The following is a 24,432-nucleotide window of genomic DNA, read 5'->3' as shown; positions in this document are numbered from 1 at the left end:
AATAATATGAAAGAAAGAAAGGCAGCTGTGGTTGATTAAAAAATAAGAGAAAGACAACCACAGCAGATGAGAGAAAAAATCCAATATTCTCTCTTCAGCAGTGACAGAATAGCAGCAGTTCAGCAGAACAGCAGAACAATCAGGCACGTGCTCACATTTCCTCAGAAACACTCCTGCCTGCAGGCAGTTTGCAGCAGAGGTCCTTCTTGCCTCCGTACTTAGAAGCCTTCCGTGATTTTTCCCTCTGAATTTGACTGGTTGCTTTTTTGAGCCTGTGTAAATTTTCTAATATCCGTAGTACTTCAGGGAAAGACACTTTGCTGTTTAGCCACATTCTGTACAGAGAATTACCTTCTTTTGGGACTGTGTTTTTGGACTTTCCCTTAGACTACATTTGCTGTCCCTTAATTCTTGTGTTAAAATGGACAATGGAACAGTCGTGCTGTAGTCAAAGACTGTTTTTGTGACTGTCATGTTCTAACTGTCCTTACAATCTCCTTTCAGTCAGTGGTAATAACAGTATTTTTGTTTCTATAGCACACAGATCTCAACATTTATCATTGTTTAAAGGAAAAGGTAGGTTTGTTCTTGTCTACTTTCAGCCTAAACCAAAATCTACTTTGCTTGCAGTCCTGGGACAGCACTAAGATTGACCATCTTTGGTCTTTAATATGGTCCATTATATCCAGGTGTTGATAGTCCCACCATAGCTTGGGTACAAAGTAAGCTAAAGAGATTTCTGAGTTTTATAAAATGTGAAAAGGAAATGTAATGCCTGAATTGCACATACGCTCCGTGTTTCTGCAAATTTGAGACTAGCTGAATGGCTACACAAGCTAACAGAGCATGCTTCAGTTTGACAGAACTTAATAAAAGGAGCTGTAGCTTGTACATGTGCGTTCCTTTTTTCCCCCTCCTTTTCTCCCTCTTGTAGTATTTACTTGCCATGTTATAAGAGAGAAAGCGAAAGTGCAGAGCTGTTTGTTTTTATTAAGAATTTTAGTCAGGTAAGAGGTGTGTGGCTGGGCTAAATTTTAAAAAATAAAAAAATAAATAAATAAAAAAAAACAAGTTTTCTGACCAATTTGAAGCATGAGGGCAGCACAATTAATTTGATTTCTGCTCTTTCTACTCAGTTTTTAATTAACATAAGTTTACAGTGGTGGTTGAAATGCATTACACAATTTATTAGTGCTACAGTACGGCCCACTGTGTAAATACGGAGTGATACGATCTATTGGAGCAGTAGATGTAGACATGTGAAAGTATGATTTACCTTAGAGAGCTGCTTCTGATTGACTAGCAAAATGGCCACCTCCAAGCAGGCCGTAATTAATCAGCAAGAGCCCTTCTTCTGAATTTTCTCCTGTAAATGAATAGACTCAGTACATCCATCAAATTGAAAATGAGAGGGAAAAGCCCTAAGTCTCCAGCGAGCCAAGTGGTTGTGTGCTGTGAAGCAATCCCAGCAGGGTGCTATGCTGAGTGATACCAACAGGGGCTTCGAAAATGAATGCTAAATTGCATATTTCTTACAGGATTATTGAAGTTTTAATACACCAGGTGTGGCTATTGAGGCCGAAAAGGAAGCTGAGCTGAGGGCAGTGGCACGAAAAATGGGCTGGTAAACCTGTACCACCGTGTTTAAATACACTGGTAGTTACTGCATTGCTCTTATAATGCTGAACTCACCAAGCACAAAATTGAATGTCAGAGACTTGTGTTGGATATCTGTTTTACCATTTTACAGCAGCATTAACTTTTCTGTTAGTGTTTTCAAAATCATGGGGTCTGGACAGATTGTGGAGTGAAAGAAGCGATAACCCGTTTTTCATAATATACTGTAGTAATCTGAAAACCTTACTAAGTTTTTATCATTAGAAATGTAATCTAGCTTGTTTTTCACGTGTGTTGTGATGCTGACAGACCTGTCACACACTTCTGTTGTTGGAATGGGAAGAATGCTGGAGGATCCTGCTGTGCGGGTGGTTAATTGCACACTCAGTTTTAGTATGCAAAGAATACCTAATTTGTCTTCATGTTCAGCAGTTTGGATTTAAGATTTTTATTTTAATACTTGTAAGTCAAAGGAGGACTTCAGGCTATCTGTATTATCTAGTCCAATGTCCAAGCAACTTACTGGCAGGGAAGGTAGGACCTCCAGGATGAAGAGAAACAAGTCAGGAATGTCTGTGAGATGCTTAGGGAACTGCCTCAATCTTGCTGCACAGCAAAGATACTAAGCATTTTTTTGGGATTCTTACCAGCTTATTTTTTACCTTTGCTCAACAGGTGGCTATCAAAGCAACCTGTTACTTCCTAGTGCCCAAAGAAGAGCAGAACTAAAAAGAAAAATGAAATCTGTTCCTTTTAAAACCAGGTTTCTCTAAACACTTGCATCTGATACAACTCACTGTGTCTTTTGCACTAGAAATGCAGCCTGTGAGCCTTTAGCACCCTCAGGAAGAATTCTGTGGGCTCAGACAGTTGTCCCTTGCTGCACGAATGTGAGGGACTTCTATTTTCAGCAGTTTAGTGTTACTTAAAAAGTTCTTTATGTTACGGGTTTGGGGTTGTTTTTTTTTTCTTTGTTTTTTCCTTGAAAACAACTTTGTGAGATTAAGAGCAGTCACTGTATAATAGGAAAGGCAATCTAAACAAGAATTATTGAAACAGCCCTCCTAGTTTGGCTGCTTTCACATGAAAACCAGCCAGTGGATTATGTTTTGATGCCAACTGATCTGCACCAAAGTTCTTAAAATCTTCAACATCCGTGCATTGTGACTACAAGATAACGTTTATGTAGAGCTTTTTTGTCCATTTGGTGAGATTCGTGTCAACCTATTGCTTTCTAAAGAACATACTTTATAGCATTAATAAAAGACCTACACGTGTGACTTCTGAGTACGAGGAGTACATGTGGGCATGTATGTTATTCACTGTAGAATTAAACAAGGAAAGAAAACTTGCAGCTTGGAACACCAGCGTACCTCAGGGTAGGAGGTTAACATTTGACAAGATAGCTCCCAGTGAGAATATCCTTTTGAGCACCCTAGCAAAAGCAGATGCAGATTTAATTGAATCTTGGTTTTGAAATTCAAACTTTGGCTACTTAGTGCACTCCTCATGGGACTTTCCCCATGGCTTACAATGGATACATCTGGAGAAAATTGCTAGCAATGTATACTGCTCTGTCTGTGCATGAGAATGTCTAGCACTATGTGAGGGTCAAGGTGAAGTCTTTGCAAGCTGTCATGCTCAAATCCATTTTAAAGTCCTGTGCTTCATAACATAGGAAATATGAAGATGAGAAATTCTGATGGTGGTCACATTAGCAATTTACAGGGCAAATTCTGTTGCAGTATATATGATTATTATGTAATTAAATACTGCATCTTATTCATGTATGCATAAGTTGCTGGAATTAAGGTTTTAGGGGCTAGTTTTGCATTGCCATTCCCTGATTTCTGTATATTTAACCACATCACCCTGGTGCTCTCTGAGGCCGTGTGGACACAAAACTGAACTGTTTTCAGTTCTAAAATGCTGGGAGTGTGACCCCTTAAGGCAATGAAGCTCTAGCCAAGCAATGACAAATTTCTCACACTTTTCAGTGTTTGACTTTCATTTTGAGAACTGCACATCTCTATACAGATGTCTGTATGCTTGGCTGCAGATGTATTTCTTAACCTGCCTTTAGGAGTAAATCTGCCTGCTGGTCTGCAAGCACAGGAGGTCCTGTAGTCATGTGGAGGTAGGGAAAGTCCTATATCTCACTGGGTTCTGGCATAAAAGGAGGATTAATGTTTACATCAAACCTTAACTTTCTGCTGCCATGAGCTGATGTTTTGGACAGGTGTATCTGCACAGACCATCCTGTCCAGTCTGGTTTCGTATTTGTATGCAGATCCTGGGGAAGAACAGCTTTATGTCCAAGGTGTGTCAGGTATTTACTATTTCTGCCTAGGCCACCTCACCCTTAGTCTGAAAAGCAGATTGTTATCTGCTGAGTTAGAATTGTATTTGTAGTTTGACAGTACGTGAAAATAGAGCCTTCACAAAGAGATACCAGTTATCTTTGCTTGAGCAATAACATTGATCGCACAGAGGTGGAAAAGCTTTTGTTCACTTGTTACAAAAGATTGTTATATTGACATAACAGAAACAGAAAAATTGAATGTAATACGAGGGAATTTTGCTTTCGTTTGAAGGGCAACACAGCAAAAAGGCATATTACAGTTATCAGGCTGTAAATGCAGGTGTTAATACCTTTTCCGTGGTACTGTATTCACCATTTATGGCAGCTTTCCAGAGCCACTGTATTAGGCCTGGGAAAAGTGCTGCTGCTTTCTTTGAAGAAAACTAGGGGACCTGATATAAATGGAGAATTTCCAGTTTTCCGATAACTTGCTGTTTGCACTGCTGTAGTTGATAAAGGCCTAAAGTAAAGCTGTGGGTGGGTATGATTGAACGCTTGGTTTTAAAAACAAAGAGGAGAGGAAATCTGTGCTTTACCAAGTTTCTGAGCAATATAGAAAAAAAAATGGGTAAAGGGAGACAGAGTGAGGAGCAGATTGTGTTCTCCGTTTACCATTTTCCTCGCAAAGAGTCTTGAAATCATAAATCCAGCATGTTCATTGTATTAGAAGATTGTCTGTTTTGTTCTGTAATGATAATGTCTTGGAGACCCAGGAGTCCATCCCTGTTCGAGGGTGTGGGAGGAATAAAACCAGGCATTCTCCACTCGCTTTTACTACCCAGGTTTCTGGAGTGCTGTGAGGGTCATTTCATTGCTTCAGAACAGCGAGCAAATGCGAGTGGTGGGGTAGGGAAAGGTATTCTTGCTTCTGCTGTAATTGCCAAGCAACTCTGAATGACTTGGAAACTCTGAACTGTGATAATTACTGCTTCCTCCTGCTCAATTTGCAGTAGAGAGGGGAGAATTCATCCCCTGCTCAGGGATAAAAACTTGGCAGAATATTTCTGGTCTGTTGGTAAGGGATGCTGCAAAAAGGTTCCTTTGGTAGATTAGCAAATGTACACCTGAAAGGTAAAGGGGGGAAAAAAAGGGAAGGGGACAAAATGCTTCCTTTTTTCAGCTCTCGATATTCAAGCAGCTGTTGCTGAAGAAACAAGAATGTTTCTGTCCTTCTCCCTTGCTTGAATTTAATTTCTGCCTTCTACTTCTATTAAGCAATGTAAAAATCATTATTACATTGTACTAAGGAATTCTTCTACTGTGTGTTGAGCTTATAATATTTTTGAATCCATATTTCCAGTAGCTAGCAATGAAAAAAACGATTAAGAATAACAGTTACCTTACAGACATTTCAATTCCTACAAGTGTTTCTGAAGAATAAGGGTGCTACAGAGCTGTAAATAAATGAAAGCAGTAATATACACTGTTCTGTAATTTCTGTACTACCAAGAATTTCAGTTCAAGGAAGAAATCTTCCCTTCTCTGTTAGGCCAGTTAAAAGAAAAAAAGAGAAAAAGATAAGAGGGCAGGTTCAAAAAGGTTTTGAGCTCTTTTCTCCCAGTACAGTGTAGGCAAATTAGGAAAATAACTGCTAAGTTTTGAAACTTTTGCATCTTCTCCAGCTCTCCAACTGTAGAGAATGTGTTTACCCAGCTTACTTTTTAGGTATCAATTTGTACATAGGTATTTTGTACCATTTCAGTGGTCACATTTCAGCAGTGTCACTGGTACTTTTTTCATATGGAAAATTGGGTTTCTTCCAATTTTCTCAGTGTTTACTGGCATAAATTCAAGACATGGCCAACTTTCTCTAAGAAGCTTTCATTCTAGAAATATGCAGTATATCTGAGGTCCTCAGGTTTAATTAATGGGCATTACAGAAATGAATATTGATTATCATTTCTCGAGGGAGTGTTTTGGATTAAACAGAAGTTAAAAAATGCCCACCAGAAACAAACTCTTTGTTAAATGTGCATTATGTTTGGAGAAGAGCTGATTACTGTATAATTGCTGATAAACTTCTTTCGATCCACAGCAAGATGTAATTGCTTTGACCAAGCCATTAATTTCACTTGTTGCTGTTAATTTAGGAGCTGTAAAGAGTCAGAGGCCTGCTTCCTAGTGTGTCAGAATGGGAGGACTGTACTGTTTGCTGTGTGGCTCTCAGTCTTGAGACAAAATCTCTTTAGAAAGGCAACTCCTGAAGCCCAGGCTATGAAGTCATTCTTAGTGTGGTCTGTGCTGCTAGTGTTTTGTAAAGTGGAATTCAGCACAGAATATCTTACAGTAAAATATTTTTTGATGCTTTTACAGTAATAAGACCTTGCTGTAGGAGGATGCTTTGGCACTGTGCTGTTTCTTTTCAGTGCTCCTCTGAGCTGTGGGAAGAACCTTGCTGTCACTGCAGACAGGGCGTACAAGCAGTAACTAGCTTCCCTAGCTTCCTTTTCAGAAATGCTGATGCAAATGCCTGCATGGATGCAGTGACCTAATATTGTATATTCCCCTTTCTGTTCAGGGTATAAGCACAGCTAAGTCATGGTGGAGTCAACAACCCTGGAGGTGTTCAAGGAACGTTTGGATGTTGTGTTGAGGGACATGGTTTAGCGAGAACTATTGGTGATGGATGAATGGTTGGACTGGATGATCCTGTGGGTCTTTTCCAATCTTAGTGATTCTATGATTCTATGAATCATGGCAGCACTTGTGTCTCTTTACCAGTCTTGTGTGTAGCCTTGCAGCAGCCAGGTTGTATGGGAGCTGCAGCCCATAGGCCTCAAGCCTGTGGTTGTTCCACTGCCCTACAGCCTGGAAGCAGGAGGAATTATTTTCAAGCTTCTGCATAAAAGGTAGCAGCTAAACTGCAACCTTCTGTGCCAAATGTTTTTCCAGATCCGATTTATAAATGCTTTGTATGTCAGCCTTAGCTGGGAAGTCCCAGCCACTCTCACCATTGCAACGTTATCTTCCAGAAAGCCAACAAAAACACAGCTTTGACATGTTTCTTTAGGTGCTCAGATGCCGTTGCATGTGAGGTGTTATCATGAAAACCACATTATCAGAGTAATTCAGGGCCTTTGGGCATCTGATGTTGCCAATTGCCTTCACTTCTTGCTGGTATGTAATTTATCACTGGTGTGGCCTACCCTGCTAAAATGCGCCCTTTGTGGGCAGAGGCGAAGCTAATATACGTTCAAAGTGTATTTGAATTGCTTCAATAAATCACAGCTGTCACTGTGAGCAATTTTATCACTTGCCAGCACAATATGTTATCTTCATACTTCACAGTCGTGATGCTATGCTGGACTTTTATTTGTGTAAATCGTAATGCATCGTAACTTATTTTATCAAACGGATTTGAGCAGCCTTGATATATATATATATATGTATGTATGTATATAAATGAAAACTTTGCCTTGCCCTGTAAAGAAGACAGCACTTTTATGGTTGTATTATAGTTATAATCTTTATCTGATTATAATTAATTAGCTTTAAGAATGCTTGCATTTGTTTTTTATTTCTTAATTTTCATTCTTCCATGCAGTTTTTGTGGCTGGGGTAGTTTTGCTGTGCCAAATGGGTAGTTTTGTGGCTCGTTCTGCCACTCTACTGTGTAGATCTTCCACACAGAGATCCAGATATGGTCTCTGCAGTGAGTACGACGATGGGGAAGTGCAGGAGCTTTCTTGCTTGATAGACTTTATTTGCTATCTATGCAGAATATCCACCAAGCTAATCAATTGCCTGGATTAAAAAAAAAAAAAGGCACACCTGTCATTGTAAGCTCTGGACAGACACAAGCTCATCATTCACTTCTTTCTCCTGCCAAAGCAGCAGATATCTCAGCATGATCTGAGTCTGTGCAGGACCTTGCTGCTCCTTGGAAGGTGCCTGCAGCAAAAGCCTCTCCTTAGCTCTTTTTTCTTGGTGATGTTCTGGCATTAAATATGCCATTTTCAGGACAGGCAGTAAAGTGTATCCTTTTTATGGCCATGCCTAAAGTACCAGTGAATATTTATGAACCAATTTGCTGTGGCTTCTCCTGTGATGGGGAAAAAGTGCTTTTCTCTTAATTGATGTGGTGGCTTATTTCAGAATATGAAAACGAGGTGTATAAATTAAGTGGGTTATTTTTGTAATTAGAAAATTATTTCCTGCAGATCTTTTTGCTAGCAGGTAGATATTGTATTCATCTGCTTTTTAGTTTGAAGAAGCTATACTAATTGTTTAAAATTGAAGGATGGCACTATTGTAAGGAAAGTTTATAGCTGCAGACTTAATACAGTGTCACGAGGAGCAGAGTGAAGGTCTGACTTACATTTGTCCTTTTCCAGTTAGAGGAATTTGCGTTTATTCTCAAGGTTTGCAGCTCAGAATGATCACTTGTTACTAAAGAACATTCTGCAGATGTGTTTACAGATTCTGTGATTTTCTCTTTTCAAAAATTTCTGCCACACAGACATTTTCAGCAAATTGGCTGGGCACATCAGCTACCACTTCAAAAAATGTGTGTTATAAATCTTACATGGAGAAACATTTCTGCTTCGTGATTTGACTTCATCTAGCCCTAGCAGAAGTATATGAAATCAGCTACCCCATCCAGAGGACATAAGCAGGAGACAACCATTTTAGCTAAAAGTAGACTTTGATGATGGTGCTGCATTAATTTCAGTCATTGTGTGGGAATACATATGTACCTCTGTCCATATATTTAGATAATAAGAGCAGGATGGCATACACTTACAATTCTTTGAAAAAGCACTGAGTTATCTTTTGTACCCAAAGAAGACCTCTCTCTCCTGTCAGCTGAATCTCAGGATCTGGCAGTTGATTCTAGGCAAGCACTGGAAAGCCTTCGCAAAACCCTTCCGAATTAATTTCAAAGAGCACATTTGTATCATATTATTCGCTGGCCCTGGCGATTTGCTGAGACCTGTGTTCTAAGACCAGTTCTCCAGCAGATGAGTCTCATTGTATCCTCTTCCTTGCCTTCCTGCCAGTACTGGCAGACCTCAGGCTGTGGGAATTCAGCCCTGCCCTTAGAGATGCTGACAGAAAAAATATCTTTTTCTTGGCTCAAAGTAGGTTCTTCAGCCAAGTGGAAATTTTGCAAAGCTCTGAACACAACTCTTAACAAATTCAGTACCTAGAGGTCTCTTTGTATTATATATTACATTGAAGATCAGCTTTTTTTCCATTGACTTTATCCAGGACACATATAGCACTTTTCAGCACTGCTGGACTGAAGCATGTCTCATGAAGAAGTCTCCCTTCAATACCTTATTCTACAGATGGGAAAACTAATACACAGAAAGAAGTAATGCATTTGGAGTGTACTATATTGTAAGCAAGCAAAAAGCTATCAATATTTATCATGTATGCAAGGAAGAAATCGTGCTGCTGCCTCAGAAGCCTACTGTGACCATGCACCCAGACTGTCTTCAGTCTTTATGCTGAGCTGAAGACTCCATATGTGTTTGGTCTGTGCATTTTCCACTGCTCTGAATGTGTAGCATCAACCACGACTGCATACCTTGCACATAACTTCTCAGTGTTCATGGCAGCTCTGCCACAAAGATTTCTGAGAGCCAGCATCTCCCTGGTGAGGTCTACAGCAGATAAAGCACAAATATTCCAGATTCTTTTCTATATTTAATGTGTGCCGTGCTTTCTTTTTTGACTAATGAAATTAAATCTTGCATGCTTTACGGTTGCATAATTGCAGGTACCTTGAGAGGAGTGGCAGGGCTCAGAGCTGATCCATTGGGTTTCACAGACTTAGTCTAGTAAAGTGCTTTTGCTTGACAGATCAGCCCTCTCAAGCACTTGAATTGGTTGGGTTAACCAAAATATCCTTTCACAGTGATAACCCCCAGCTCTAGCAGCAGTCTGCCTGTTTCCCAAGTACCACGGTCAATCTCTTGGACAACTCGATCTATTGAGTCTCAGGAACAAGTACAAAAACCAGAAAGTCTCTTCTGAAGCCACCTCCGTTCTTCTTCTGCCTTTTCACTCTCTCCTGTTCCCTTTGGACCAAGATTTCTTCTCTGCAGAAGAGTTTGCAGCTGATAGGGTCACATCTATTCATTTCTTATGTGGATACACAATGAGCTTGTGCCTCCAGTTGTTAATCCTCACACTTTCAAGTGTCATAAAACCACTTTTAGAGAAAAAAAATAAAAGGAAAAAGGTGGAAGCTTTCATACGCTGTACCTTCCTCTCTTTTTTTTCTATTAATATTATTCATCTTGTTCTGCCCACCCAACACAGGAATTGAAATTGCATTTGCCTGTGATAGGCATGATTTGCAGGTTTATCTGCCTGATCAACCAAATTAGTTTATTTAAATGCATGATTTTGCAGATTCCTCAACCAAGAAAAATAAAAGCCTCAGATTCCCGTGAAGTGCATCTCTTTTCTCCCAAAATGGCAAACCAAGAAATGAAGCAAAAGCTTTAAATTGCCTTTGAACAATTAAACTGTTCAACAAAAAATTTGAAGTCTTAGAAATTGGTTGTATTAGGAATATCAGAAGGGAATGTTTTAGTTTTTCAGGTATTTTTGGCTTCCGTTCACTTACTCCCTCCTCACTTGCCAGATGAGTAGTATGACCATGAGCGAAGCTGACTAGGCATGGGGGTGACTACATCTGCAGATCTTGCTCATCTCCATTCATGACAAAGGTTTAGAAGGGAGATACAGCCTAATTTTAGTGCAATTGATGTATTGCTTTTATACACGTGCCAGAATGAAATAGGTGTTTGCATTTCTGCAGTGATACAGAATGGACTAGTTGCATGGAAAGATTGATATCAAGATCATGTGCACATCTTCTATCTTGTACTTCAAGGGGTAAAGACAAAGGAAATGGAAGATCTTAATGATAACAATTGCTTTATTAGCAGAAAATCTATAGGATCTATTAGTAAATTAGAGGACTTTGCTTGTACTGTAAGGATGTGTGCTTGTGCCACACATACCCTACTCTTCCCTGGCTGCTATTTATTTTACAATTGCTAGTATCACTTGGTACGTAGCCAATGCTATTTTGTAGAATTGAATTTATTGCAGTGGGGCTTCTTTTTCCTTCTACTGATTGCACCTGTCTGGTTGCAGGTGAGTGCTCCCAGTACAGTGCAAAGGCAGTTCAAGTTGATTGCTAACCTCGGTAGTCTTTGGATTATGTACTGCGTGAGTGCACTCAGAAGAGATGCGATCTTTGCAGTTGGACCCATATGGGCTAACATATGCTCCATCAAAGTTGTGTTGGCTTCAGTACCATCCTTGCATCTGTTTGCATCTAGCTGGGGGACACAGCCCGCAACTTGCTGTGCCCTTATGGTAGAGGTAAACAAACAGCTCCTCGTGCTCAGTGGTGTGATGCCTTAACCTAAACGTGTGCGCAGAAGCAGTGGGGATCAGCAGTACCTGATTGCAGCTGTAAGCACTTGTGCTTGTTAAAGCAGTTGAGTGTACTGGGATTTCCTGGTGCGTTTTCCAGGAGAGCTTAGTGCTGTTCTCCTGGGCATTCAGATTTCAGTCTCTAGCTGCCTTGACTATTCAAGAACAAACAATCTTCAGTGCAGAGACTGCAGCTATTCCTTGAAGTCTGCGTAGCTGGCATGGTGGAAGTTCACCCTTGGCTTATGTTTATAGATTCTCCACCAATACTAATACATTGTTGTTGATTAGGAAATGGGCAGTTTGCTTATTTGGAGGCAATCCAAAAAATCAGACTGATGTAATGCAGGAATTAACGTGCTAAAATTGATTAAATTTGTGTGCTAGCAGCTTGCATGGATGTATTAGACCTTTTTCAAATTTATTCCTGTTAGTTTTGTGTTTGGGGTCACACCTTATGCTGCTTAGCTGGCTGGCAGTCCCATCACATGTAGATCTTAAGGACTTGCTAAGAAAAGCAGTGGATAGGCAGTTCCAAATAATTGTTAGACTACAGGCAGAAATTACCTAGTATAACAGAATACAACCACAGAAATGCATAGGGCATATCATACACTGTACTGCTCATCTCATGAGCTGTGCTGCTTGCAGCCTGCTCTGTGTTCCAAGGCTCAAACCACCAGCCTGGATATCAGCTGTGCTCAGTCTATTCCAGTAGCCCAAATGATGTCTGTGACTAGGACATTTGTTATCTTCCTCTATCTTGGACACTGTCAGTCATATCTGCAGATGGTTTTAGCTGGAAATGTAGCTGTGAGCCTGCTGTCCTTAGAAAAGCCAGGACCGTTCCACACCATAAAGAAAGGGATCATACTGTCACCTGACTTGGGTGAAGAAAGCATTCAGCTGTAATCAGATAAGGACAGATCTCTCCAGTGGTCTATCTGAAGGGATGCTACTCAACTGTTTTCATTATACATACAAACTCTCCTGGGCAGCCCTGTGCTGAATGGCTGTATCACGCAGTCTGGAGCTGCCACATGCCCTGCATCTCACTGCTAAAGCAGGTGGTTAGCATAGCTGCAGAGCTTGCAGCACGTGGGCTGCTATTCAACATGCCTATTGCTCTCTATTCAATCTGTTCGTTTCCACTGATATATGTATATGTGTGTGTGCATATGTGTATGTATATACCAAGAATTAAGTTGGTGCCAGTGTTTTTTTGGCAAGAGTTTGAATGTATACCAAGTATAAGTTCATACCAGGTACAGTGTTGATATTCCTGCCCTGAACTAAAAGAAAGATATGAAAAATATTGATGTGTAAAAATAAATGCATTTATAACTGAGGTTACATCCTGAAATTATGTAGAATACCATTTTTTATGTAGAATACCAATTTACTAATTTCTACCCAGTAGAAAGGTAGAAGAAGAACAGTTTTTTTCTTGCAGTTTTCAATCAAAGCTATTGTTTTTTGCTTCCTCCTGAAAATAACAGTGAAAAATAGTTCATGAGATGTTTATTTTCCTTCCAGTTTGCTATAGGTCTTAGCTTCAAAGCAAGTTCAGCTCTTCTGTGAGAATATGTGAACACTTCATCTCTGAAAGCAGCAAATCCAGACTGCAGTGCTATGTACTCATTCTACAGGAAGACCCTCTGTAACGTATTGCTGGCAAGGGCATCCCTCTACATCTCACAGCTTCAATATGAAGCAAGAACTACAGCATAGCGTATGCCAAAGAAATCTAGCTGTTAATATGAAGGGAATTTTACATTGGCCTTAGCTGTAAGTAGCTATTTGCTGTGCCTAAGTTATATATTTGTTACTGAAAAGTGCTTTGAGGAGGAAGTGCAGCAGACTTCACCTGTGTAACAAACCTGTGACTGCAGTTAGAGCTATGACTAGATCTGCATCTAGTTTTTTAAACAGCAGAGCTCTTAAGAGCAATCCTGAAACTCCACAGCGATCTGCTGGCCTGCCCACGAGTGTGTTAACTCTTATTAATGTCAGTGGGGTTGGCATGCAGGGACTGAGAGCAGGAGAATTAACTTGGCTTTTCCACAGCGCTCTTCAGGACCTCCCTAATGCCACCAGCAGCACACAGCAGCCCTTAGCACATGCCTTCAGTGCCTTAGCTGCTCTGGGATGAGGAGGCCTCCCCTCTCTCAGAGCATTGCTCCCCAGACCTGCAGTAATCACCCTGCAGGCACCAGGCTGGCGTTGGATATCTGCCTTCACTTTTCATGCTAACCAAAGGGAAACCCTTTCCAAATCCATCTCCCAAAGGCTGTCCTTCCACGTGACTGTGTACTCAGTTCAGCAGCACAAAATACTTTCTTCCTCTCCCTCACTATCACCTGTGTCATTTGCTGGCTGAGTGACTTTTTTTGCTTTTTTTTTTTTTTTTTTTTTTTGTCTCCAGTAAAATTCAGAAGCCTCAGATTACCAAAGCAGCTGCACATGCTTTGTCTGAGTTAATGCATTTAAGTCAGGCTCCGGGCTGTGGTAAGTGGCAGCATCCTGGATCAGCTGCTTCACCAGAATTATGCTGCTGTAATGGAGCCCTGCATTACTCTGTTGCAATTATTTTGGCTTGCAGCTGGCTGTTCCCTCTATATTTTTACCGAAGTGAGATAAAAGGATTTTGTCTTTAAAATAGAATTTTCTTTTCTGAGTCTTGCTGAAGCTTTGAGTTGCATACTGTGTCTGATAGAGGCACCCATCCATTTATCTTCGGATTTATCTTCAAGAAGGAGAGTGAACCATTTTTTTGATAGATTTTGAAAAACAGGAACTAAAGGGCCTTAGACATAAAATAGAAGGATAACTGAAAAGAGAATAAAGTAAGCGATTAAAGCGTCACGTAATAACATGGTTTTAGGTTCTCAGCCAGAACAGGTTTATTTTCAGCATCAAGCCACTTAGCAGTAGCAAGTTGTGCTTACAGCTGTCCCTGTAATTTAGAAATCCTTTGTATAGAGAAGTAAAAGAATAGATCGAGATTTTAAACTGTTTCCCCAACTTTGAATCTCCTGTATTTGTATCCTTTCTAGCTCCTTTTGATGCTTGTTAATATACATTCCTTGTCAAAAACCAGCTCTCGGGTTCTCCAGCTGATAGTGAAAAGTAAACTGAATGCAATCATTTATTTTTGAACTGTTCAACTGTGCCCTTCTTCGTGTTCTTGTTAATAATGCCAGGTCTCCTAGGAGTGCTCTCACGCAATTTTATCACATAAGCTTTTTGTTTGACCTTACCTGCTGTTCCCCTGGAACACGGGGGAGGAAAAAAGCCAAAATGCCAGCCTGCCTTAATTAAAATTTTAGTCTCAGAAGATGTTACAGTCTGTGATTTCATTAGGTATATAATGACAATATTTAATCATATCTCTTATTTGTCTGGGCTTTTTTACATGCAGAGTTTTAAAACAAATCTTTTCAGGTGTGGAAAAGTAACTGATGGGCAGGTATGGCATCTTTAAATTCATAAAACTTCTTTCATGATATCCATGGTTTTGCATATGTGCCCAAAAGACAGCTGCTTGAATAGTGGATTGGAAGGGTCTAAGTAACAGTTCAGCGTGCCTTATGGAACCATTCTCCATTAGGGAATGAGCACACATATATAAATGTTTTTGTTTTTGTTTTAAATTGATGTTACTCCTTGTCTCCAGCGGTTAGAACCTGGCTTCTTAGAAAAAGGGTAAAAGAAAATGTAATGGATGTTTCTTTGGTGCTGACATGTAAGAAGCTCAAAGTGTCGCAGGTATGCGGTGTTACTTTCATCATTTCACACTGGCATAATCTAGACCACCATATCAGGAGGCCTTCTTCCAGCAAGATGGGCCATTTGTTTTACACTGTTACTATTCTGGAAGAAAAGGCTATGCACAAAGCACTGTCAGATCTGGTACAAATGTACCTCATTCCAGTTTATGTAGGACAGGCAGAGTTAAAAATAGACTTGTGAGGCCCTGATCTAAATCATTTGTACTGGGGGGGGCTTGCTTAGCTATGGGATGTGTTATTCCTCTGATCTTTGCATTTCATTAGCGGCTGGGAAGTTCCCTGTGTTGTTTGTGGTGTCTGCAGCAGTGCATGAAACCGTACTTCAGATGTTCTGTGCTTTGGGTTTCTTCCAGCCTCTGAGGTTGCAAAACAAGATTTCACATCGCTTTTTGAAAAAGAATAAATGGCAAAGACAAGGATGGGAGGTTCAGCAGATAAGACAGGCCCTGCTCTACCAGCTGGATATAACTTCCCAACGGGGGATTTCAGAGTTGTTACGCACAACAGATTTTCTTTTGTGTACAGGTATTTTCATCGGCAGTTTTAACCAAATCCTACAAATGGGTCCTTCTGAAATAATGCAAAATTGCAGCCAACTTCCACATTTTATTTCTTCTTCTTCTGAAAGAGCTTTAATACTGTGTTTTGCACTGCTGACTTTGTGGAACAGAGACTTTTGCAAGCCAGATGAAAAGCAGGGGGAACAAGCTGTCTTCTAACCAATGCTTTTCTTCCTTCTATTATGATAATAAAGTCTTACTGTCTTTTATCTCTGATACATACATCTTGCTGAGCTCTATAATGCAGCTGGATGCGATCCCTTTTCTGTGGGCCCACCAGCAGTGATTCTGTTAATCGGGTTCAGGAAGCAGGAAGGTGCTAAGGCCAATTTAGGAACCAGGGAGCTGCAATTCTGGTGGCAATTATGTACTGAGAAAGTAAATTCAAAATCCTGCTGTTTTATAACCCCACCTCTTCACTTCAGGCAGAGGTGCTCTTGTTTTTCCTCTGTGCATGTATGAAAACAAAACAATTGCATGGTCTAATGTTTTGAGGGGAAGGGAATAGATTTTTAGTGTTAAGCTACTGTGTATTTGTCCTTCCAGCTCGCATGGTATCCAGTTTACACCCATAAATTATCTGAGATGTCTTCAAGGGGAGCACAAAGCCCAACTATCTTACTAGGTGAAGACATTTTTATGTGTAGCGCAGAGAGAAAGCAGACACAGTAGGAGTGGATTGATTCACTGCAGCAGATATGGCTTACAGCACGTCTTTCAGATCTCAGATCCGAGCTGAAGCAACAACATTGTGTACAAAGTGTTTTGAATTCCAGCTGCACAAGATGCAGTTTACATCTTCAGACTGGTGCAGAAAAAGACACACCAGTAGGGAGATGTTAATTAGCGTGGCTTCTGTGGGAGAATTCCAAACTGCAGCTTAATTTTACAGCAGTGTTTTCAGTGAGACTTCCAGTCTGCTACTTATGCGAAACTAGCCAAATACTGACCAACTGCACAGTGGAAAAAATGAAATTATTTCCTCAGCTGCCATGGAAATGTAACACGTAGTGCAGATGTGAGAAGCCAGGCTGAGCACGGTGCGTCAGTGCCAGCGGTGTTTGGGGAGGTTTTGTAGGTGGTCGTTATGTATTTGTGTGGGAGGTGAACATCTGGTTGCAATACAGATGTGAGGCAAAGAGCATCAGCAGGAGGTACCAACAAACCCCCCTAGCACACAGGGTTTTGTTCGAGCTGGTTGAATTCTGTTGCATCACATTCCTTCTTTCAGTTGTACTGGGGAGGGACGTAAGCACAGATGTCCCATGGCTTGGCCAACTGGCCTGAACCCAAGTAAGGGCAGAGCAGAGCCCACTTCCCTCACTCTGCTTTCTTTCCTTGTATTTTACAGGTAGTAGTTAGGGACTGTTGGAGAATCAAAGGGTTCTTTGTGTTAGGACAGCATTTGTTCTTGCTGAACTGCTTGCTTCAGTTTTGTTCATTCTTCCAGCTTTGCAAGTACTTTGGGTTGGACCAACTCAGAGCATTTGGCAAACAGGTGAGTTGCCAAAACTTGCTGCTATGGGCATGACTGAATTGTAGTTGTACAAAGACAGATTTTCTTCTCTGGCTAGTAACTTTAAATTTCTATGATTATCAGCATCCCACTCATACCTTATTTTAATATTTAAAGATAATTATAGCCTGGCAAAATTGTGGAAATTGATACTGATCAGATTCAGTCTGCAAAACTTGGGGAGCCATTACTTCAGTGGGGGGAAGCAACCTAACGTAGCCCAGAAATATTCATTCAGTAGCCACCTTATGTATGTGAGTTCTTTGCATGTGGGGTCAGCTTGGTGGCAACACTGGTACGGGATCAGAGGAAAGAGATGGAGGAATGGGAGTCCATGTCACACACAGGAGTTCAGTGCTTTTCATTTTAAGACTGAAAAAAATATCAAGAGCTAACTGGCTAACATTTTCCATAAGTTTTTGAAGTCTGGATCATGTAATTTAATGCCCTGAACTGTACTGGACACAGTGCATGCTCTAATCATACCTTTCTTCCCAGAAGTTCTTGTTAAGCTGCCATCTAGCAAGCCATCCATTCTCATTTTGGAGATTTCAGGTGACAGGAAACACACTTCATCTCTAGGTCCGTTGCACCCTTCCTAATTACAGGTTGTGCTGAAATTTTGCGCTTCATTTCTAATCTGAACAGTTCTAGGTTTATCTTCCAGCCACGTAATGTAATTATGCCATTTTCTATTCTGCTCAAGAACCAGAGTAAGATTTGCAGTTCAGGGAGTCGTGCCAGGCAAAATTCTCAGCATCCAAAGTGCTGATTGCTTTTCACCTGGAGCGCTTATGCACGTAGTATAAAGCTATCTTGCTAATATATGCTTCAAATCTGAAAGGAGTGGATGTGCTGTTCACGAAAGACATGTGCTGAGGCTAACAGAGCACCCAGCCTGCTATAATTACAGCTCTGGGTGATGGTACTGGCAGGGGTGCGAGACCACTGCATTTTCTCTTCTAAGCTCCATAGCCTCATTAAGAAATTAAAACATTTGTGGGTGTTTCATGTAGTGTTTCTCCCTCTGGGAGGTCTCAGCTAGTTGACTGTCAGCATGGTGATGCAGGCTATAAAGGTTCAGAGCATTACCTTGATGATACGTCGGACTCTTCCATTTAGATTGCAATCCAAGGCTCGTTTTTCCTCTGAGGCGTTCATTGAAATTCTGCGCACGATTTGTTCCTCTGGTTGTTTAACAATGTCTCTCATGTTTGCCCTGATTTAAAAAATCCTCCTTTGTAGCGGAGATAACATGGAGCAGGATGATATAATTGCAGTAAAGAGGCCCTGGAGCTCACAGTAATAGGATGGTTCATCTGATGTGTACTGCCATTAGAAAATAACCCACGTATGTGTGTTCTCAGGGGACAGTAAAGAGGCTTTTAAGGATTACACTTTATGTAGTATGAAAGCTAACGAGCAAAAGAGCAAGTATGAAGAAAACTTACTGCAGAAAGCATGGTGCCACTTCCTGTTTTCACCCATTTCCTGATACCTGTGTAGCTCCAAAATGCCCATCTCTGCCCAGCAACGCATGGCTTTCCCCCCAGAGCCTTTAGAAAACACCATATTATTTTCATTTCATTGAAAAATAAATAGCATGTCAGAAGCATGAGAGAGCTGAGTTCCAGATTGAAACCACCATGTGTGTACAAAGTAAATAGTGCTGGGGAAATAGCAATCTGATTGTCTGTGCCTTCAAAAAATGGGTGGTTTGCTAGAATGATAAGTTTCACAAGCGCTGCTGAAAGGCTGAGATATTGAGGCTATCAGGAATGAGGAGTCTTACTTCTCCCATCTCCATCCTTTCCCTGGACTGTATGTGAAAACATAAGAAATGAATAGTCAAAACTGCCCAGTTTTGGCTGGAGAGGTGGAAAATTCAGAACACCTGTTTTCTGGTATTATCAGCTTCTTGTACAGACGGGTTGCTGTAAGGTGCCAGTTCTTTCCTCTCACTTTTGTGCAGGAACAGAAGCCAACCAGTAACCTCAAATATCCCATACACGATTCATGATTCAAGGGAGCTGTGGTCAAGAGACTGCAATAGCTCCTTCTGGACCACAGAAGTGACAATTTCCCTTAAAGAGAAAGAATAGTCAGGACACTGTGCAGGCAGATTCTTACATTAAGATCTCTTTACTTCCATCTAATCGCATTGGAAGCACGTTAGAGTATATCCAAAGTACTTTTCTGCTTATATTGAGGTCCCTCTGGGTGGTCAGAGCATTGTAAATAGCTTGCACAGGAGAGTGGGAAAGAGGTCTTCTCTGACTGCCAGGGCAGCAAGCAGGACTCTTCGTGCTGGGACATGGATGAGGGGTGTATGTGCCCCATAGGCTGAAGAAAGTCCTTGAAGAGTAATGGGGTCATTAAAAGAACAGTCCAGAGCCTGGCAGACTTCAGCTCTTGAACCTTTTTAACACTTTTTGCATTCTTGCACTTAAACTGCATAGTGGTTATACTGTCAGCTGGAGCACCTCTCCTATGATGAAAGGTTGAGGGAGTTGGGATTGTTTAGCTTGGAGAAGAGAAGGCTCAGGGCAGACCTCATTGCAGGCTTCCAATACTCAAAAGGATCTTACAAGCAGGAGGGGGGTTGACTTTGTACACAGGTAGATAGCGATAGGACAAGGGGGAATGGATACAGACAGAGAGAGGAGGCTTAGGTTAGATGTTAGGATGAAATTCTTCACTCGGAAGCTGGTGAGGCACTGGCACAGCTGCCCGGAGAAGTTATGGATGCCCCATCCCTGGAGGCATTCAAGGCCAGGCTGGATGGGATCCTGAGCTGTCTGATCTAGTGGTTAGCAACCCAGTCCACAGCAGGGGGCTTGGAACTGGATGATCTTTGAGGTCCCTTCCAACCCAAGCCATTCTATGATTCTGTGATCTACTACGCAGTGTTTGCTGATACAGAGAAGGATTTTGTCAATACATTTTGGCAGGTAGAAGTTCTCACAGCCCCGTGAGATGACACCTACGTGTTCAACATAAAGGTGGCACCTCATCATTTTCATAAGCTTGATACTCATGTCAGCACTGGGCAATAAATTAATCCTATTGGTGAATACGGAGCACAGCGCTGAGGTGAAGAAACAACTATCAGCAGCAGCCTGGTTAAAATAATGGTAACGCAATTACATTGAGAGCTGACAGCAGGGCTGCTCTGATGTTGACTGCAATGGTGTCTGTCTGTCTGTGGAGCACCCGTCACTATCCTATGTCAGTGTATCACGGTCCAGAGCCCAAATCCAACATTTGGTAGCATTCCTCAGATTAGCATCAGTTGGTCTCTGGTCCACCATCAGTCCATTGGTAATTGCTGCATCTGCAGCTTGATTTGACAAATGCCACTGATATGAAATGAATTCTCTTTTGAGGCTTCCACTGTCAGTTCCTCTCTGCTTAAATTTCCAGTCCTGTAGATACCAGAATAGTAGGGCTAAATTTTTTATTTCTGTCCCTTCTGCCCTCTCTCTCCATAATTGGTATAAAGGAGCAGAAGACGACTTGCGGTTTTATTACTGCTTCATAAGCCTTCTGTAAACTCAGTTACAGCATTTCTGATGTTGGTAATTTTTGTGACTGAAAAATATGCTGACTCTGTGTTTGTGTGCAGGAAAAGAGCAAATCTGAATGTATAATAATCTGATGCATTGGAGAGACGTTTGACGCTATATTCCAGCCAAGTTAATCACTTGTGGAATTAATTTTTGTTTTTATTATTTTGCTTGGCTGACAGGAGACACTGATGTCTGATCTATGAAAAAGGCATCCTTAATGCCCCAAAATGATCAGAGATCCCAAAGATCCCCAGCATTTCTCAAGCATCAGGAAAGGTTTTGAAGGAGAACTGTCAGTTCTCAATAGGCTGGCAGAAACAGAGACATACGTTACTTTATTTTTCTTACATAATGAAGAAATACTCAGGTGATGATTTCCAATTCATTGAGTGTATCAAACCATGTACTTTATTCATGAATATAAATTGAGCAGACGCAACGCACATTTTTCATATAAAAATAACACAGCATTGCTGCTTCTGATAATTCTTCTTTGCCTGAAATATGCTTATTCTGAAAACACTGCCACAGACTTAGTAGTGCACTGCATAGCTACACGTTAAAAATATGAGTGCTAAAGGACGAAGACTCGAGGAGGAATTATTCAGAGATCCATAATGACCCCGACTGGCTGTATTTTTCAAGGACAAGGATCTTTCTACATCTTCTTTTCCTTTTTCACCTTTTTTTGCAAAATTCTTCATCTCAAACCACTAGCCTCCGCCAGTAAGCTCATTCTTATCCAGCAAGGCTGGGTCGTGTTGCTGCCACGTTGTTTCCCATCCACGCTCCTGCCTCATTAACAGCTTTGCCCTCTAGATCTTCTGGGCTTTGTCCATTTTTCAGTCAGTCCTACAAAAGCTGTTCTGCAGAAAGCCAGACATGTTGTGGTGCCTTTGAACATAGGCCAACAGGGGCCTGGAGCAGAAGCACCAAAATTTCATCCCTGGGCAGGTACTTTTGAGTTCCTCTTGTGCCAAATGTGAAATGAGTGGGATGGAATATGACCCTTATGTCATATGTGCTGCAGTTGTATAAAAAACCTTGCGAAGGGGAGCTGCTGAGTATATAGATGCTGTTCTTGATTAAATAAAGCCATCTCTGTATACACCATACTAGTGGAGCATTGCAAGGAAGGTAAGAGGAGGGGAGGGTGCTCTCTGAGGCACAAATCTGAAGATAAGAAATGTGACCTGAAGGAAAGCTGCCAGGTAAGATGGTGATGGCCAAGTGCTGGTGTCCTTGAAATTGCTGGGGAGTGACCTCAGAGGAAGAAATTGGCAGCCAGTGGCACCCTGTGTCTGCACAGGGCTTTAAATTGCATCCTGACGTCACAAGTTCCTCAGGGTGGCCTCTCCCCTCCTGCAGGGCTGCAGGATGTTCACCGTGACTGAGAATGGTTTTAATTGTGACCCTAAAAGCAAAAGCATATGTGAAGGTGGCATTCTTCTTGCAGGTTACCAGCCTGTCCTGCCGAACCAGCAGCAAGGGTTCCAGGGCCTCATGGGAATGCAGCAGCCTCCCCAAAGCCAGAGCCTGATGAATAATCAACAGGGAAACCAGGTGCAAGGCATGATGGTGCAGTATCCAGCCATGTCGTCTTATCAGGTATCACAAGCTGCAAGAACTGCTTTTTTTATTTTGCAGAGTACGTAATTGAATTAAGTTTTCATGTCACGGAATGGTCTTTATTACTTCATTAGGGAAGCATGTGGCAGGAGGTCTCCAGATAAATGCCCTTTTAAGTCAAATTGGTTTCTCTGCTTCCTGTTTATGTATTCTTAGTTCTCCCGATTTTCATTGTGAATTGGGAATACATTAAATGAACTATTTATTACAGCCTGCAGTGCGGGTGAAACTTCACAAAGCACGAAGGAATTATACTACCTCTTGTGCCAAAAATGAACTGAAGGAGTAAGAGACAGAAACACTGTTCTCTTTTCCTTTTTTTTTTTTTTTTTTTTTTTTCCCTGCCAGTGCAGTATTGCTTTCTGTAATAAAATTGAGGGCTTTGCCTGATCCAGTTAAAAATCACTCATCTGTGAAGACTGTTTCCAGTGTCTTAAGAGAGAGGATCTCACCCTGCCTTCTGAAATATGCTGTGGCCAGAGAGAGATTTGTTTATCGGAGTTAGGAAGGATGTGGCTTGTGTTTTACCAAGCCCTTAAGTTACCCAGACATCTGCCTTATACCTGGGTTCTGTGAGTTATGACAAGAGCCTACAAGACCGCCTACAAAGTGGCTGGTGCTTATGTTTCCTGGGGATCCCTCTGGAAAGTTACGAAACTCGATGATGTTAATCCATTTCCATAGATTGCGCTGATAAAGCATCCATTCACCTCTTCCATCAGCCCACATCAACCCAAATGGAAATGGAGGAATTGCTTGTGTATTTTTCCCCTTATGTCTTCACATTTAATATACAGAAAACGTGTTTTAAAGGTAATGAACAGGTTGAAGCCCTACACTTTTTCAATGGCCTAGATATATTAGGGTTGAGTCTTCTGTTTGCACTGGTGTGGGCAATTCATCCTCAGCCATATCATGTCAGGGCCAATTGATGGTACCAAGGAGCACAGTGATTTCTCTTTAACCCATCTCTAGTCAACAGAAAGTCCTCAAGGATTGGAACCATTTTGAGTGGCAGAAAAGAACATTGTCTGAGCATGTTCAAATTCAAATAGAAGGAAAATTCAAATATTCAGGACCTACTTGAATTTACTTACTAATTACTGCTTTTTTCGACCTATTTTTCTACTCCTGTCTAGGTGCCAATGACCCAGGGTTCTCAAGGACTGCCACAACAATCATATCAACAACCAATCATGCTACCTAATCAATCAGGTCAAGGAACACTTACAGCCACTGGAATGCCTGTTTACTGTAATGTCATACCTCCTGCCCCACAGAACAACCTACGGTTGATTGCCCCACACTGCCCCTCCAATAACGTTCCAGTTATTTCTGCCAGCTGCAGGACAAACTGTGCGAGCATTAACAATGCAGGGTGGCAGGTCAAGTACTGATGCTGTGGCCTAGCATGGATATACAAGGATAGCGGTGCATTATTTGACTAATATCTCATGGCCTTCAAATGAAGAGGAACACAAGAGAATGATCAGTTGAGGACATAAGAACTGACTATGCTCAAGTGATTTGCTGCTGGAAAAACCTGTAAAAAAAAAAATAATAAAATTTTGAAAAAAAAAAAAATGTTTGCTGGTTAATGGTGCATATTTTTGTCATGTCTGCTAGGTATGCCTTTATAGCTTAGCTAGTGACATGAATTCATTGAGGTAAGATTTTTTCCTACCACTGAACACCACTGTGTAGATTGTAATATCCCTGATTCGGATTAGTTTTGTACTTTGTGTTGAGTTTGTGAAGCTAAAAGTATTTAAAAAAATATAATAAAATCACATTGTACCAAAGCTGTAATGGAGATGAAAAAAACGAAAACAAGAATTACTGAATGGAAGGAATAATTTATATACACTATAGAGTTTTTTTTATGGATATATACTGTATTGTAGTGTTTAATCACAATAAAGCTATTTGACCTCATGGAGAAAGGTCATCTTTCTACCACTGCTTGGTCTCCTCTCTGTTTCTGAGT

The 24,432-nt window shown here is 41.1% G+C and overlaps 1 protein-coding gene across 22 annotated transcripts in view; it reads left to right on the top strand.

Moving 5' to 3' along the window:
- The window catches only part of ARPP21 (cAMP regulated phosphoprotein 21), a 130,908-nt gene extending 106,901 nt beyond the window's left edge, over positions 1-24,007 (top strand). For 13 of the 22 annotated variants that reach the window (XM_090142354.1, XM_090142348.1, XM_090142358.1 and 10 more), the window contains 2 exons: positions 22,273-22,424; positions 23,585-24,007. In XM_090142354.1, the coding sequence (XP_089998480.1) occupies positions 22,273-22,424; positions 23,585-23,842 (410 nt within the window). In that variant the 3' untranslated portion in view covers positions 23,843-24,007. The remainder of the gene's footprint in view (positions 1-22,272; positions 22,425-23,584) is intronic. The other 9 variants (XM_090142362.1, XM_090142361.1, XM_090142360.1 and 6 more) reach the window with 1 other exon arrangement.
- The last annotated feature ends 425 nt before the right edge of the window (positions 24,008-24,432 follow it).

Source organism: Phasianus colchicus, chromosome 6 (genome assembly GCF_987193195.1).
Source record: "Phasianus colchicus chromosome 6, bPhaCol1.hap1.1, whole genome shotgun sequence".
NCBI lineage: Eukaryota > Metazoa > Chordata > Aves > Galliformes > Phasianidae > Phasianus > Phasianus colchicus.
This window is presented reverse-complemented; position numbering and strand designations above follow the sequence as displayed.